The sequence below is a fragment of the Cyprinodon tularosa genome, unplaced genomic scaffold, assembly GCF_016077235.1.
Source record: "Cyprinodon tularosa strain WSP-4 unplaced genomic scaffold, ASM1607723v1 ctg26, whole genome shotgun sequence".
In the NCBI taxonomy this organism is placed as follows: domain Eukaryota; kingdom Metazoa; phylum Chordata; class Actinopteri; order Cyprinodontiformes; family Cyprinodontidae; genus Cyprinodon; species Cyprinodon tularosa.
Window position 1 is genome coordinate 1,838,494 of NW_024038961.1, and position 17,339 is coordinate 1,855,832.

General features: G+C 40.9%; 1 protein-coding gene across 3 annotated transcripts; it reads left to right on the forward strand.

The window, feature by feature from the left end:
- The first annotated feature begins 583 nt into the window (after positions 1 to 583).
- On the forward strand, positions 584 to 13,050 carry LOC119785872 (catenin beta-1-like). Of its 3 annotated transcripts, none has more exons than XM_038288734.1 (17): positions 584 to 742; positions 1,696 to 1,745; positions 3,111 to 3,320; positions 3,465 to 3,715; positions 3,829 to 4,067; positions 6,317 to 6,518; positions 6,659 to 6,803; positions 6,923 to 7,026; positions 8,071 to 8,205; positions 8,288 to 8,491; positions 8,578 to 8,736; positions 8,819 to 8,938; positions 9,025 to 9,175; positions 9,261 to 9,382; positions 11,466 to 11,526; positions 11,839 to 12,034; positions 12,115 to 13,050. In XM_038288734.1, exons 2-16 carry the CDS (start codon positions 1,733 to 1,735, stop codon positions 12,027 to 12,029), a joined length of 2,307 nt encoding a protein of 768 aa, XP_038144662.1. In that variant the 5' UTR covers positions 584 to 742; positions 1,696 to 1,732; the 3' UTR covers positions 12,030 to 12,034; positions 12,115 to 13,050. The 3 variants fall into 3 exon arrangements, with proteins under 3 accessions (XP_038144662.1, XP_038144663.1, XP_038144664.1); XM_038288735.1 differs by lacking the exon at positions 584 to 742 and adding an exon at positions 1,380 to 1,531; XM_038288736.1 differs by lacking the exon at positions 584 to 742 and adding an exon at positions 1,595 to 1,618.
- The last annotated feature ends 4,289 nt before the right edge of the window (positions 13,051 to 17,339 follow it).

A 17,339-nucleotide genomic window follows, 5' to 3' on the forward strand; every position in this document is an offset into this window, starting at 1 on the left:
CTAAATTCAAAATAAATTTAATGTTAAAGCAGTTAATCTTAGCAGATTACTAAGTTTCTTGTTAAATTACTCACTTTATTTCATCATCATTGTTTTAACCCTGATCAATGTATAATAGATACAATATCTGATGGTATGTGGTCCTTTTTAGATTAGCTACTATTATAAGGGGGAAAAAAACTGATTTAAACATTTGGTATTATTGTATATGGAGGCATGAATTTCTAGAATAGAAGGCAATTATGTGGCAATTTTTGTAATAAAAAATAAATAAAAAGATTCAGGAAAAAAATATCTTATGCAGACAATAAAAAATAAAGTATGCAGCTACCTGCCTGTAAATGTATTGGGCTCAAATCCTCTAACAATGTCCCTGCCTGAAACTTATAAATATCCAAACGGAAACAGCAGCAAATATTTAATCAGCTTTTATTATTACAGGTACATTAGCCTTGAATGGAAACGTTCAGCTATAAAAGTAAGATTTTGAACACTTTTCTAGATGTTTAACTTATTTTGGAAAGACGCTCTACTTTTTGAAGCGCGGCAGGATACTGAGATTTTTGCCCTCTTCGGCATCTTGATGTTCAACTCAACTGGCGGAAGCAGCATCTTCGCAGCAAGCGGGTGCGGTTTGGACCAGGACGGGTGGTTCACCTAGCAGTCCTTTACTATTTACAGCCAGGAAAAAAAAGGATAACATTCGACCCAACAGAAGCTACGGAGGAGCCGCTCGACTCTGGTAAAGACCACACGTTTAGCTCAGACATCGCCTCAGTTTCATGCTTTAGCTAAGGCAGTCATCTGTGGGGAGGGGGGGGCTCCGGTGGGGTTTTCTGATTCGGCTGGCAGCAGCACAGCAGTTTTTTTTTTTTAACGGTGGCGCCTGGATCTACTTTTCGTATGTCTCGGTTAGCTAAGCTAATCAAACCTGAATCAGATGTTTAATGTTCCCCCTCAGTTGTCACCGTTCCAGCGATACAGAACAAATCCCACTGGTAAAATCAGCCACTGGTGACGCTAACTGCACCCCAGAGCGGAGAGTTTCTGCTGGGTGTTTCAATCTCTTACCATTGATTGTTTATGTTAGCTAGCTAGTTAGCTAACTAACGGTAAGGATAGCTACGCACGTTTCATGGCTAATTCTTGAAAGCGCTCCCGTTTATTCGGGTTTTAAACCACTCTTGTTGGTGTAACAGACAGGGTTTATCGCTCTGTCTCGATTAGTCTGCTTGTTATTATCCCATTTGGAGCCTCCATGAGAGAGGAGGAGTCGTAGAAGTGATTGCGGGCAGAGGGGGGGTTGTGTCTCTCATTGGAAACCGAGCTTCGAGGTCGGAACTTGGACGTGGTGAGGGGGGGAGGGGGATAAATATGCCTTTGATGTTGTATGCCGCTGAATGGTGAATTGTGTTCGCCTGGAAATACCCACCGCTTCGCTGTCTCTCGGTTTGAGGTGGAGACTCGGCATTCCCCCCTCCTCTTCTATCTACGTTAACTAGCAGAACAAGCGTTGGAAGACCTGGCAAAGGTAGCGCAGTAAAAGAGAAAAACAAACAAAAAAACAAGCAGGCGGAGGTTTATTATTATTACGCAGAAGAAATGCCATGACACTGTGGTTAGGAGTTTGATAAATATGACATTTAAATGTTGTCTTACTTGAATCTTGTATGACTTTCCACCCCCTTTTTTCAGACATATTTGCTTTGCGGGCTGAGGGCAGGCAGGAACAATGGCTACCCAGTGTGAGTATCGCAAACTTATTTTTAAGCTTTTTTTTTGGTATTCTGTGATTTTTATAAAGTAGTTTTACTCCATTGCACTTGTTCTCGATTTGTCCTTATGTTGATTAGTTACTGTAACACTGCGTTTTGGAATTTTAGGTTGAAGCACATGTAGCATAAAAGTGGGGGAAAGTTTTTCTTTACTACGTTATGTATTTACTCTGAGTAACAAAAAACGGCTTCAAAACATTTATCTCTGTATTTGGAGTTTATTAATTGGATTTATTCTTTCAGTTTTTAGATTGGAAATATTCCTATTTGTTTAGAATATTGGTAGATCAAATTAAATAACATTAAGTGTGAGAGTTTACTAAGATTGTTGCAAAACCAAAGGCTGAGGGGTCAAATTCACATAAGAATATTTTGTGAATTCCATAATTATTTTTCAAATCCTATAAAAGTGTCAATTCTTTCACAATATGTTTTTTTCAGGAACAATGTATCTGCACAGCGCACATTCTCATATCACATTTTTGCTTGATTAATTTTTGATGGTTTCACTAGTGATTGCTTATATTGCTTATCAGACGGTGGGATATAGATAAATGCAAACGACACTTTGCATTCAATTCATTTCAGTTTATTTATATAGCGCCAGTTCACAACACACTCCATCTCAAAGGACTTTTGCTTCAAAGTTTTCTAGGTAAAATCAGTTGTTTTCATTGACTCGAAGCCAATCCCTCACACTAAGCATGCTTGTAGCGACAGTGGAGAGGGAAAAACTCCCTTTTGTCGGGAAGAAACCTCCAGCAGAACCAGGCTCGGTTCAGACTTATTCACAGAACCCAAGCACATGTTACAGGTGTTTAATGATCTGACCGTGAAAAAAAAACCTCTTAAAAAAACTTGCCAATGAGGTCATGAAGGTAAAGTCCTTCCACCATCTTTGCTGCTTGTACCTGTCCAGTGGATCTAAAAATATTGCTAACAGAGCTGTATGCATTTTTTAATGAGTTGTATTCTGCAGCATACTGCTTTTTGTGGTGTACTTCAAACAATGTCCCTCATTTGATTTGAGAACTTTCAGTGTGACATTCTTTTAAGATTCATGAATGTTGGGCAAAAAGGTAAAAAAAGAACCATGTTAACTTTGAACATTTTGAAAAGTGGGGATCTTAGGGAATACACGTTGTGCCCAATTACTAAATAGCTAATTCCTATTTTAGACAATTTTGAAGAGTTTGGGGAAAAAACTGAAATTAAAGCTTGACTCTGAAAATGTAAATTTTCCAATGAAAGATTTTCACAAATTAGTCAGTTTTTGCTCAATTTAGACCAATGGGAATTTCTGCTCCTCATGTCTTTTTTTATTTTTCTGTTTAGCTGATCTGATGGAGTTGGACATGGCTATGGGTGACAGCAAGGCTGCTGTGAGCCAGTGGCAGCAGCAGTCTTATCTAGATTCAGGAATCCAGTCTGGCGTCACCACCACAGCACCATCTTTGAGTGGCAAAGGGAACCCTGATGCTGAGGAAGATGATCCAGCGCTCTATGACTGGGAGTTTAACCAGCCCTTCACTCCTGAGGCAACAGGTATGAGAAACAAAGACTGTCAAGCTGGTGAACATACTACAAAGTTGAACTTCAGAAAAAAAATAGGATCAATAGTGGTTATTATAATGTGGAGAAAACACTCAAAGGTTTGTCAGATTTGTAATTTCCTCTTATTTTTCCTAGACATTGAAGGTTATGCCATGACCAGAGCCCAGCGTGTGCGTGCAGCTATGTTCCCTGAGACTTTAGAAGAGGGCATTCAAATCCCGCCCACCCAGTTGGATGCTGCCCATCCAACGGCAGTCCAACGGCTGGCAGAACCTTCTCAGATGCTAAAGCATGCTGTGGTTAATCTCATTAACTATCAGGATGATGCTGAGCTGGCCACTCGGGCCATACCTGAGCTCACAAAATTGCTCAATGATGAGGACCAGGTTTGTGAACAATTATCACTCAAGGATTCTTAAATAATTTATTAATAAACGCTTCATTAATAATTTTGAGATCCACATTTTATTACCAGTCTTAACAAAAACTCCTGTTTCAGGTTGTTGTGAACAAAGCTGCAGTAATGGTGCATCAGTTGTCAAAGAAGGAGGCATCACGTCACGCCCTCATGCGTTCACCACAAATGGTTTCCGCAGTTGTCCGTGCCATGCAAAACACCAATGATGTGGAGACGGCTCGTTGCTCTGCTGGCACATTGCACAACCTTTCCCATCACCGTGAAGGACTTCTTGCAATCTTCAAATCTGGAGGCATTCCTGCTTTGGTCAAGATGCTAGGGTAGGAAATCTGAAGGGTTGCTAATGCATTCCTTTTAATACTGTTGTGGATTTTTCTGCTGTAAAGGCTTTATTTCTTTAGGAACTCAAATCAAATGGAAGTAAGAGTCTATTTTTATGTTTCTTTTTGTTAAGTACTCTTAAAATGTATTAAAAGCAGAAGATGTGGGTCATCAGAATAAACGCTGGGTCTTAAAGCTTCCTTTTTTAAAATGGTAATCCTATATCTCTGCACTTTCAGTGAATTCATTTCAAAGACCTCAGCAATAATAATAATGGCTTAACTCATAGTTTGATTCCTTTGGTTTCAACAGTAGCACTAAAGAGTCCTGTCTGCTACTATGAATTGGTAAAGCTCGGTGTGATGTGTTCACTAATGAAAACAGAATTCTTGGGTTTCTGATTGGCAGCTCAAAACTGTACGATTCTAGTTAGCGGCTTTTGGTGATCCCATGCTTGAAAATAAAGTTGGGTTCTACTTAGTGACGGTATCCGATGCTGCTGAGCTTTTTTGATTATTAGAAAAAGTCCACTGATTGTGACATCATACTCTTTTGCTGCTGTAAGTCATGTTTTGTCAGTTTTTCCCTAATCCAAATAATGGCTCTATTATATTTCACAGATAGCTGAATCTTCAGACAAACTTTAAAACTAGAAAAGCACTCAGAGCACAGACCTCTGCCAAAAAACAAATTTCCCCCCATATTGTGACTTACAACTATAACTAAAACTCTCCCATGATCTGGATCGTTACCAGATTGAAATTGTTCGTTGGCATGAGGTGCAACTTTCTGTAAAAAAAATCCGTAAAATACTTTCAGAGGTTTATAAATAAGACACACTGTGTGTCTGCACTTTTTGTTTTTTGAGCAGCATATCAAGACTTCGAGCGAGGCCATTTAAAATCTGTTCAGAATTTTCCAAATTATCCAGTACACTTACAGATGGACAGACAAACACAAACTCAGCTAAAATCATAACCTCCTTGGCGGGGGTAACAAGAAAATTGTGAGTTTGCTGCAATACTTGGAATAGTAAAATGTTTCTGATCTAATTTTTACTTTTTTTTTTTTTTTATGCGACTGAGAGGAGAAGTTGAATTATATGCTGTAACGCTTGTCATTTAGTGCATATAGTGCACTAAATGACAACCGCCCCCCCCCCCCCCCCCCCCCCCCCCCCAATCTATGGATAAATGTTTCTGGTGCAATATGTCTCCTATAGTTGCTGTTTTTTATGTGTTCAACAACCAAGCCTTGGTTCTTTTTTTTCCCCACTGACTTTGACATATCTGCAATGCTAATTATCCTAACAGTAGGATTTTTTTTAAGCAGAGGTTTCTGACATATTATAGCAGAAGAATTTTATAAACATGGCAAAATAATTGTTATACGGATGTAGAACCTTCTGTCGTAAGCATTCCTCGCAGTATTTCCTAGGATTTTATTTTGTTTATATCGATATTGAGATACAATCATATCGACTAAATTTAAGAAATATATCGAGATATAAGTTTTAAAACCTACTTGCCACCAAGCTTTGTTGTTTGCAGTGTCAAGCAGTTTTCTAGGACTACCCCCTCCAAACTATTCTATTATAGATGAGAAGGTCAGTTGGGAGAGGTATGACACAAAATGTCAACACACGTTTCTGAACATCTAAGGTGATTGTTTAAAAGCTCATAAAAGGACTAAACTTGCAGCCAAAACACTCGACTGCAGGGCGGGTTAAGACCTGTAGGAGGCAGCACCTGTGTTTGACTTCTTTCCTGCATCATGTTTCTTACTGTGTTTGAACCAAAGGTAGGAGTAAAGACAATGGGGTGAACTACTTACTTATGATTTTTATAGATTGACACCTGGGCTGTAATCGAATAAAGGGGTATAGAGGTCTTTGAATGTTGAAGTTTCTCTCGTGTTGCGTCCGCTGTCTGATTTGACTTGGCAACAATTTCCATTGCTGGTCTGATTGGGTGGACAGACATGCATACGACGCATTGAAGCATCATTTTGGCAACACACTTATTAACTTTGTGTTAGATATTCATTTAGCTGCTATCTGTCGTTGACAAAATGTTCTATTTACTGCGCATGTAAAGCGTTACATGGAAAAACTGAGAATCAGAATGTTTGATAAAATGTTTTGCAGCCTTATTAAAGAGAATTAAAATTCTGAATACTTGTTTCTGTCACAGCCACATCAGTTGTTTTCATCTCTAAGTCACGATTCACTGTCACGTTTGTTCTTCAGCTCCCCAGTGGACAGCGTTTTGTTCTACGCAATCACTACACTCCACAACCTGTTACTGCACCAGGAAGGGGCCAAAATGGCGGTGCGCCTGGCTGGAGGGCTGCAGAAGATGGTAGCCCTGTTGTCTAACACCAATGTCAAGTTCTTGGCCATCACTACTGATTGTCTGCAGATTCTAGCATATGGCAATCAGGAAAGCAAGGTACCAAATGATCCATCATTTTTCATCCAGCAGATGTTTAATATTTTTAATTAAATAGGAAAAGAATATTTTTTGTGTCCATTTACAACTTAATCTTCCTACAATAGCTAATGGTTAAACTTTTTTTTTTTTTTTTTTAGCTCATCATTCTGGCCAGCGGAGGACCTCAAGCCCTGGTCAACATAATGAGGACTTTCACATATGAGAAACTACTTTGGACCACAAGCAGAGTGCTTAAAGTGCTCTCTGTCTGCTCGAGCAACAAGCCTGCTATTGTAGAAGCGGGTACTTAAAACACAAATCAAACAATTATCACAATGGCTCTGTATAGGTTTAATAATAGGGTATATTATATACCAAAGTTATGATTTAATTATCATAATTGTCTAATATTGATCTTCTAGGTGGAATGCAAGCTTTGGGCCTTCATCTCACTGACCCCAGCCAGCGACTGGTTCAGAACTGCCTCTGGACTCTGAGGAATCTCTCAGATGCTGCCACTAAACAGGTAAAAAGCTGTAGTACATCTAACTGGTCCTGGTTAATCAGCAGCCTGCTTGAAAATAATGAATCCGATCTGCGTTCTTACTAATTATACGGTTGGTGGTGTTATAAAGACAGTGAAGATCTCTGTATGAAAGTTTCTGCTGAATAGAGAACCCTCTGATATTGTTTGAAAAGGACATCAAACCTAAGTGAAAAGATTTAGGAAACCAATAGGAAAAATAGAGCTGTATTTTCTGTGGAGATCCTTTTATTAGTAATATTACTAATTACCTCACCAATGTTGTTCTAGTTTAACAACAGGGAGTTGTTGAGTTTGCTGCTCTGTTTTTTTTTTTTTTGTGTGTGTGTTTTTTTTTTTTAAACAGCCAATCTTTCTGTCATCAAATAATTTACTAATTGCTCTTGGAAATAAAACAAAACAGAGAACTTGCCTAAAAGGAAAAAAAAATCCCTGATCCCTTTAGATCGTATGATGTCTCAAACTTTTCCTCAGCAACCCCAGAGTAACATTGATTGGTCAAACAAATATTAGGTTTATGAAGTTACTAAATTGTTAAGCATCAGAGTTTCACAATAGTGAAAAGGTAATGTTATGGATTTAAGAATTATGAGTTTCTACATTTCTACAACCATAAGCCATTGAAACTAATGCTTACAGTTGGTAATGTTTACCATAAGTATGCACAATATTATAAATATGTTAGCATCTCATATTAGCTTTAGCACTAAATATCGGATATTTACAAATGAGTCAGGATTATGTCTGCAGCCAAACTGAAGAGAAGCTATTTGTACCTTGGGATGTTTATGAGGCATTTATTTTCCCTTTATACTTTTATCTTCACTTTTTTATTTTTCCAGAGGGTTGAAAATTATTTTCTTTTTTAAAAAGTATCAGCATGTCAGAGATGGTTCCAGTCCATGAAGTATAATGCTATCTATCATATAGCTGGGATCAGAGCATTTACTAGAGATTTAATTTAGTATAGAATAAAAAAACATTCTATCTTTAAGTTGAGTTGCATGTATTTATTCTCTACTCTAGGAAGGGATGGAGGGTCTCCTGGGTACCCTTGTCCAACTGTTGGGCAGTGATGACATCAATGTGGTGACATGTGCTGCAGGCATCCTCTCTAACCTGACCTGCAACAATTACAGCAACAAACTCATGGTCTGCCAGGTATGGACTGTGTAACTATTCAGCTGAGATTTAATTTAACTTTTAGTGATTTACAACATCAACACGTGGATGGTCTTGTAAGGTTGGTGGCATCGAGGCTTTGGTCCGAACTGTGCTGCGAGCTGGAGACAGAGAAGATATCACAGAGCCGGCTGTGTGCGCCCTGCGTCACCTGACTTCCCGCCACCAGGATGCAGAGATGGCCCAGAATGCTGTGCGCCTTCACTACGGACTGCCTGTGGTTGTTAAGCTGCTGCACCCACCTTCCCACTGGCCACTAATCAAGGTCATTTTACAATTTCACACTTTTAAATTAACCAGACAAACAACATTCATTTTAATTCTAAAAAGTGCTATTCATCTTCTGTATAGGCAACAGTTGGTCTTATTCGCAACCTAGCCCTGTGCCCGGCCAATCACAGCGCTTTGCGGGAGCAGGGTGCCATCCCCCGACTTGTCCAACTGCTTGTTCGAGCACATCAGGACACCCAGAGACGCACAAGCATGGGGGGCAACCAGCAGCAATTTGTGGTATGGAATTTAATCCAACTTTTCTTTTCATTTACATTTGTTTTTACCCTCCTCATATTTAAATTGTCTTCCTGCTATCCAGGAGGGTGTGCGTATGGAGGAAATAGTTGAAGGCTGCACAGGAGCTCTGCACATCCTGGCCCGGGATGTCCACAACAGGATTGTAATCAGAGGGCTCAACACCATTCCACTCTTTGTCCAGGTAGGACCCCCCAACATCTAAGATTTACTTTATTTTAAAACAACAAAAAACTTACTTTTTTTCCCCCCTTCTGTTTTCTTGTCCAGTTGTTGTATTCTCCAGTGGAAAATATCCAGCGTGTTGCAGCAGGTGTTCTGTGTGAACTGGCTCAGGACAAGGAGGCTGCCGAGGCTATTGAAGCAGAGGGGGCCACTGCACCTCTCACAGAGCTGCTGCATTCCCGTAATGAGGGTGTTGGTGAGTATACTCAGAGATAACTGTTCACTCACTGTTCTATTTGTGTTTGGGGTTGCTTGATTGTTTTCCTTTTGTTCTCTTATAGCCACATATGCTGCGGCTGTCCTGTTCCGCATGTCTGAAGACAAACCCCAGGACTACAAGAAACGCCTGTCTGTAGAGTTAACCAGCTCACTGTTCAGGACTGAGCCCATGGCCTGGAATGATGTATGCACCCTTACTGACTAAATGCTAAGATAAGACAAATTCAATACTCCAATGAATCTCAGCAGTAACAAAGTTAATGAAACACTTGTAATGAAGCTTAACGGAACTAAGATTCTTCTAAGCTCCACAGGAGAACAAAGATTTAGTGCATTGTCTAACAAAGTGATGTTTTCATTTCTCTCTCTGAAGTACTTTTAAAAAAAATATATTTCTTAGGACTGACTTTAAATAAGCATTCTTCTAAAATGCACTGACTGCGTCATTAACAAAGTAAAGGTAGTGCAAAGTATTTGAGTTGCGTTTTTAAGAAATTATAAGCAGTCTTATATGTTCTTTATTATAAATCTAGATTATTTTATCCCCGAGGATGAAGTTAATGTAGGTCTGCTGGAACAAATGTAAAGTGAACTTCCTCAGCCTGTAACTTTAAACTCAAATGTCAGTTTATTAACCTTCTAAAGACTGTTAGAGGCTGCATACCCTTCACCCTGGAGACTGGAAGTGTGAAGCACAAACCAAGAAAAAAAAGCAGTTTAGATTTGAGCTGTAAGCCCCAGCCCTAACTCCTCCCATTGAGGCACTTTCCTAGTTTGGAAATGCCTTTACTAATTGCTCTTTCTATTATTTGACAACTTCTCATTACAAAGCAAACATGCAGGCAATCCTTCAGCATTGGTAATCAAGCAAATGATTCTGTCCATTCTCCTTTAAATCCTCTGTTCTTATCAGCTATATTCCTTTTTTCCTCTTTTGGATCCATGGCCCATGATACACGCGTCACTTTGTTTACAAAAGCCACCTGTCTGACACCCCCCCACACTAAAACATGTGTTTCAGTCCATGACTCAAATTTTCTTTGACAGAAATGTTTAAATTTATTGTTTAAATGTATTAATTATTAAAAAAAAAATTGGAAGCATTGGAAACATAAATATTTGTTTAATCTCTTACACAATATATTAAAAGAAACCAAGAAGAGATGCAGACTCTTGTTCTAGGAGAATTGCGGCCATTTTCAACTTCAAATTCAGGCCCCGTCCACACGAAGTCAAAACGAACACGAAACGCTGATGTTTTCCAAAACGTTTGCCGTAAAGACGGAGACGTAAAATAAATGTGAGCGTCCACACGAATGCATGAAAACGCTGCAAAATGTATGCAAGGCCTGTAAGTGGCGCTGTGGTGCCAAAGCAAAAATAAGCGACGAAATGTTGGGCATGCGCACTAATATTTATACATGGTTGCCCTGCGGATCCATTTTCGTGGTTAAGTCAAATTCAGGTGCTGAACTATGTCGTCGATATTGCTCTGTTCTTCCTGGAGATATTCCAGAAGAAGAAGATTCTGTTGTAAGCCCGACAGCAGGGTGAGTAGCATTAGCAGCAACGGCGCCATTGTTGTTGTGATGTGTCGCGCATGCGTGTTTAGAGGCGACGCTATGACGCATGCGTGTAAAAAAAAAATATGCGGTTAGAGCGTAAAGATGGAAACGCGAAAACGGCGTTTCGAAATCTTCCCACTCTGAAGGCTGAATAAAAAAAGATCGTTTACAGACCCCCGAAACGCCGGCTTCGTGTGGATGAGAGGCTGGTTTGGTGAAAAATTTGTGCGTTTAGGCCAGGGCTCGTCTTCGTGTGGACGGGGCCTCAGTCTGATGCATCACCGGAAAGCTCTCCACCTCTTGCAGGCTGGACCCAGATTTACATAAACAAAAACTTTCCTGTCGGTCGCTGCCATGCTTCTCTTAAAAGCAGTGCCTTGCTTGGGCTTGGAGAAAACACGTTAACGTTACAACCCTACACTAGAAATGCATGGACTCCTTCATATGTGCAATTAATGTACAATTTATTTATTTATTTTCATACAATTTTTTTTTTCTGCCACACAATATAGCATGTAAAAAGAGAGATTAAAATGAAATCAGGTTCATGGCCTTTAAGGTTGGTAGCTGTACACTTTGGTCTCAGGGCAGCTTAGAAGAACAGTTTAATTTAACCTGCAGAGCTAAATAATCTGGAATTGATGTATTTAGACATGGCTATCTTATCTCCACCAGTTCTCTAATTGGTGTTTGTCTCTTTAGACTGGAGACCTTGGACTGGATATGGCAGCACAGGGAGACCCTCTGGCTTTCAGGCAAGATGGTGAGTCTACAATTTTTTTTATTTTTTTTGCGTGTGTGTCTTTCCATGAACTTCACTCTTGTGTTGTTCCACATGGCCTGCGTGTCTAAAGATTTTAAGTAGTTTTTTACACTGAAAATAACTTTACTTTTATTTCTTCACTGAGACTTCTCTCTTTCAGTATTGAACTGCATAGAAAAACTAAAGTAACTAAACAGTTTCCTTACTGTACATCCTTCCTGACAAATAAAACCAGCTATTTAACATGGAACCAACAGTAATGACATAATATTGTATTTATTAAATTTTGTTGATTTTGTTTTTGCTTTTCAGACGGAGCGTATCGGGCTTACCCAGCAGCTTATGGCCAGGACACTCTGTTAGACCCCATGATGGAAGGTGCAGACTACCATGCTGATGCACTGCCTGACCTGGGTAACCATACTGATCCTCTGCCAGATCTTGGCCACACCCAGGAACTAATGGACAGCAACCAGCTGGCCTGGTTTGACACCGACCTTTAGGATTGGTAAGATGGACTATAGATCTTAGACGTCATCAGCATTGGTATGTAGCTTATTAATTTAATCTTGTCCTGTTTTTTTGCAGTCATTTTCCAATAGAACCTGCATTGTGACTGTCCTGTATTGTCTGAAGCAGCATTACGATTGCCCTGTCGAGTGTTAAAGGTAACGCGAGGAAAAAGAGGTCTTGGAAAGTGCCTGACACAAGGAAAAAGAAAAATCAAAGATGGTTGCCACAGGATTGTTTGAGCAAGTTGAAGCAGGGATGAAACCAGAATTTCCAAGTATCAAAGATATCATTCAGGAGGTTTAAGAGGAGGTTATCTGTTTGGATGAGTGCACATGAGGTTGATCTTTAAAAGTGTGAAACACATGTTTTAGCCTTGCCTGTATTAGTTTTTTTTTTTTTTTTCGTTTCTACTTTTCTTATTCTATTTTTTATTTCTTTTTGTATTACTCATTATATGGTACAGACCCAGCTTGCCTTCGCACTATCCATCTTCATTTTCTCTTCAATGCTAATCATTTGTATTTTTTTTTAAGAACGTATATTACATGTAGTGTTAAGTTATAGTGATATACAATGTTCCTTTGGTTATGGTCGAATGTGTAGAACACTAATAATCAATTGATATGTACTCTGACTTAAAGTGTAACATTGTGTAGTTTTTTTTATATAATCTCAAAAATGGAGAATTATGCACTCTTATTATGTGCTTGTTTAAGCATACAAATATGTCAATGTCAAATGTTCTAAATGGGAGAAATTGAGGGGGGAGGGGATAAATCTACAAACAAGTGTTTTTATATACAGTATCACTGGTAGGTTAACAGCTATTTTGTATGCCATCATTGGATGTCTGATGGGAACGGAAAAAAAATAAAAATAACGCTATTGTTGGTGACCTGACAGAAGTTTTATGTTCTATCAATGGTAGCTAGGTCGACAAACGGTAGTAGTCCTGCTGTTTATTTTGAGGAGGTTATGACATGGCTAAACAATAAAAACCATTTTATTTCAGACAGTTTGTCTTGCGTCCTTTGTCTTAGCTTGTATGCTGATGAAGGTTCTCAGTCATCCAGGTCATAGTCATTCCGTAAAAATTCAAAAAATATCCACTGAACTTGGTTTTCAAGATTTGAAGACGTTTCGCCATCCCTCCAGGAAGCTTTCTCAATTCAAATGTCTGGATCCGCATTGAGTTGAGTCTTATATGGACAAAGCCTTGTATTGCTTGGAAACATGCAATGGTAACCGATGAATGGGGTCGACCCCTAGAATCATAGACAGGTTCAGATGTTACAGGCTAACGATGGAACTAAACGACCCATTCATCGGTTACCATTGCATGTTTCCAAGCAATACAAGGCTTTGTCCATATAAGACTCAACTCAATGCGGATCCAGACATTTGAATTGAGAAAGCTTCCTGGAGGGATGGCTAAACGTCTTCAAATCTTGAAAACCAAGTCCAGTGGATATTTTTTGAATTTTTACGGACTTAGCTTGTATGGTTCAGTCCCATAATCTTCATTTAAAGCCAGGATTTTTAACACCTGTTGACTTTATTTTGGAAGTGATGCAAAATTGAAATTGTAATTTCTAATTATCTTTAATAGATATGAGTGACTGATGTACAGAAGTTTATGGGGTTTTTTTTCTGTCTTTTTTTTTTATTATTCTTCTAAAGGTGGTTTTAGTACTAGAATTACCAGATGGTGCAAAAGGCCACTCATTCCTTTAAATCCCAAGGTGGTCCCAACGAGGCTGTGAACAGCCCAGTTTATCACCATTGTTTTGTAAATTAGTTTGCGGGGGTTCGATAGGACAGGGACACGAAAGTGCTTTAAAAACACCCACTCTTCCAAGGACCAGGTGGCCAGGTTGAAAAATCTTTTTACATTAGTGTAATTGTTAATTGTGTTATTACGTTAAAAATATTTAGTAACTAAAGACACCCAAAGGATATAAAACCCAGATTTACTTTTAACAAAGATAAACTAATTGATCTCCAAATTGACCTTTAAGGGGGGCATTCTATGTAACTCCTGCCCATTATAATGCTAGTAAATTATAATTGAGGAATTTTTCCTGAAGATTTTCTCCAAAAAAATCATAAAAGTTGATGTATATCAATATATTGAGCGTATTTGATAAAAAAAAAATATGGCAGAGTGTGTATATATAACAAAGTGGCCTCTTGGGAACACAAGGGTTTATTATAATCTTAACCCATTTTGACCCACTGGCAATAATTTGCCAATGTATATCACTAGCATTTTTTTTTTTATCTCAATGGTACTAATGCAGCTTTTTCGATGTATATGCTGGTAGACGACTAAAACTTTTAGATTTTTTTGTGTGTGTTTTACATGTGCTTCCTGCCCCATCTGTCTGAGGAAATGGTGAATGCAAAACTTCATGGGAAGAGTTAACTTACAGAAATTACTTAGGATTTCCCCCAAACATCTTAAAATATATCATTCAAGTCTAGAATAACCTTCCCCTCCATAAAATGTACACAGGGCCTCTCTGCCCAACCTATTTCAATTTTTTGATTTTGACTAATAAGCTATTTCACTTTTAATTCTTGAATTTAAAGTGGACACATTGGGTCTTGTTGGGTGTTATAGATTTTGGCCGTACATGTTTAGAGGTTCTGTTTGTTAGGGTTTTCAGGAGAACTGGAACCACAAAGGCACTCTGAGTACAGACCTATGCTAAGCAGCTCGTTTCTTCCCTATTGTGAAACTGGTGAGCCCTCTGGCTCAGGTTTCACTGCAGGATGGCCACCCAAATGGAATGAAAGCACTCAACAAGGAGGTCCAGTGCAAATGACGTGGTGTATATTTATTTACAGTGCTCTAACCAAAAAGTGCAGTAACAAAAAGACTTTCCAAAACATAAACAAAATCAACACGATGGTTGTTCAAAATAATAACTAATAATAAATCTAAGCACAGAGAGCAATACCTCTTTTGAACACGACAGTCTCAGGCACCAACCTTTCTCCTAGCATCCAACCCACAAACTGAGGAAAAAGTAGGGTTTTTATACAAACAGACATAATTGGCAAATTGCATGCCTACTGGACTAAATCACTGACTGATTGGATGAGACCACTATGCAAGAAAAAAAAAGGTACAGCTGAAACAATGCACTACTTCATTTTCACTGTTAAATTACATGCCTAAGCAATCTACATTAACCACATTACTGTATGCATACATTCAATAAAACACATTTCTCATTACATCAACATTACACCTAAAAATAGCATTTTAAATGCATCAAACACTCAGTTTCACCCCGTCAGGTAATCAAAGCCTCTGATTGGCTGAATGAGACATAAATTATTCCCCTACCCACAGTTCGTGTTTCCCAGGGGAGGAGAAGTTGTCGGACCAGGAAGTGTGTGTGCGTGCGTTTGTGTTTGTGTGTGCAATGTGTGGAAACTGGAGCGGTATGGGATTATGGAGCGATATCGGCGGGTACCTCACCGAACGCTGCGATGGCTGGTCACTCAGGTAAGTACTGAAAGTTTTTGGAGTGTTGGCGTGACAAAGAGCTCTCATATGCGGTTGCCGGCTCCGCGAGTGAAAGTCTCAGATTCGTGTGTGCGCGCTTGTGTATGGAGGTGTGTGCAGGTGTGTGTGACGTTAGCCAGCTACATTGTAGCGTGCTGTTCTGTGGCATTTGTGAAAAGGGAGGGCTGCCTTTTCACATTTCCCCCTTCCTCTGGAGGCTCGCCACTTGGGTGGCGAGACAGATAATCCGCCACTGCATTCTGCGTGCCCGCCCGATAGCGGACCTGGAAACTGTATGGCTGCAAGGCCAAAAACCAACGGGTGATGCGGGTATTTGTGTCTTTCATCTGCCCGAGCCACTTCAAGGCCCGGTGGTCAGTCTCTAAAACAAACTGTCGACCCAAGAGATAGTAACGAAAGGAGTCCAGGGCCCATTTCACAGCAAGGCACTCCAATTCAACAGCAGAGTACCTTGTCTCTCTTGGAAAAAGTTTGCGGCTTATGTAAGCCACAGGTCGCTGCTGATCTCCTTCACCTTGAAGGAGCACGGCCCCCAGACCAACACCGGAGGCGTCAGTCTGGACGGTCATCGGCTGCTTGAAGTCTGGACTCTGCAGTACTGGCCCGCTGCAGAGGGCCTCCTTCAGGTCGTTGAAGGCCGTTTCATGCTGGTCCTCCCACCTGACTCGGACTGAGCCAGACTTCCTGGTGAGATTGGTGAGAGGGGCTGCTCTGGTGGCAAAGTTGGGGACGAACCTCCGGTACCACCCTGCGAGCCCCAAGAAAGAGCGGACCCCCTTCTTGGTCTCTGGCCGCGGGCAGTCCCGGATTGCCTGGAGCTTGTCTTGTTGAGGCTTGATGACTCCGCGTCCAACAATGTGCCCCAGGTAGCGCACCTCTTGCTGAACAAAGGCACACTTGTTGGGCTGGATGGTCAACCCCGCTTGGTGAATGCGGTGCAACACCTCGGCCAGGTGCTGCACATGCTCCGCCCAACTGCTGCTGTAGATGATGATGTCATCAAGATAAGCACCCGCGAAGGCGCCGGTGCCGTCCAGCACCCGGTCCATCAGGCGCTGGAATGTTGCAGGCGCCCCCTGCAGGCCGAAGGGCATCACCGTGAATTGAAAGAGGCCCTGGGGTGTCCTGAAGGCGGTGTAGGGTCTTGCTTCTTTTGCCAGGGGCACCTGCCAGTACCCCTTGCTAAGGTCCAGCGTGGTAATGTACTGGGCGCCTCCCAGACGCTCGATGAGGTCTTCAAGTCGGGGCATGGGGTAGGCGTCGAAGTGTGACTGAGCGTTCACCTGGCGGAAGTCAATGCAGAAGCGCATTGTGCCGTCCTTCTTCGGCACAAGGACCACTGGGCTGCTCCAGGCACTCTCCGAACGCTCAATCACCCCCAGTCTCTGCATGACCTGAAGCTCCTCCCGGAGAGCAGGTAACAGGCGCTCTGGAACTCTGTACATCCGTTGTCTGGCGGGTGTAGAGTCTTTCAGACGGATGGGGTGCTCTGCCACCGGTGTGTACCCCGGCTGGTCACTGAGCAGGCCTTCAGGAACAATGGCCTGTATCTCTTGCTGCTGCTGACGGGTTAGATGGGACAAGTCCAATGTCCCAGCTGGCTGTTCGGTCGGGAAGAATTGCTCAGGGGTGTCCTCCTCTTCCTTCACGGCCTGCACCAACAGCTGTGGACTAGGTGGTGCCTCCCTTTCATTCCACTCTTTCAGGAGGTTGACGTGGAACGCTTGCCGCTTCTTCCTCCTCTCTGGCATCTCCAGCTCAT

What these genes read in the sequence shown, in the direction of transcription:
- LOC119785872 (XM_038288734.1), top strand. An exon ending in AGCCCATGGCCTGGAATGAT is followed by an intron (nt 9,383 to 11,465) that starts GTATGCACCCTT and finishes TTGTCTCTTTAG; the next exon opens with ACTGGAGACCTTGGACTGGA. An exon ending in TCTGGCTTTCAGGCAAGATG is followed by an intron (nt 11,527 to 11,838) that starts GTGAGTCTACAA and finishes TTTGCTTTTCAG; the next exon opens with ACGGAGCGTATCGGGCTTAC.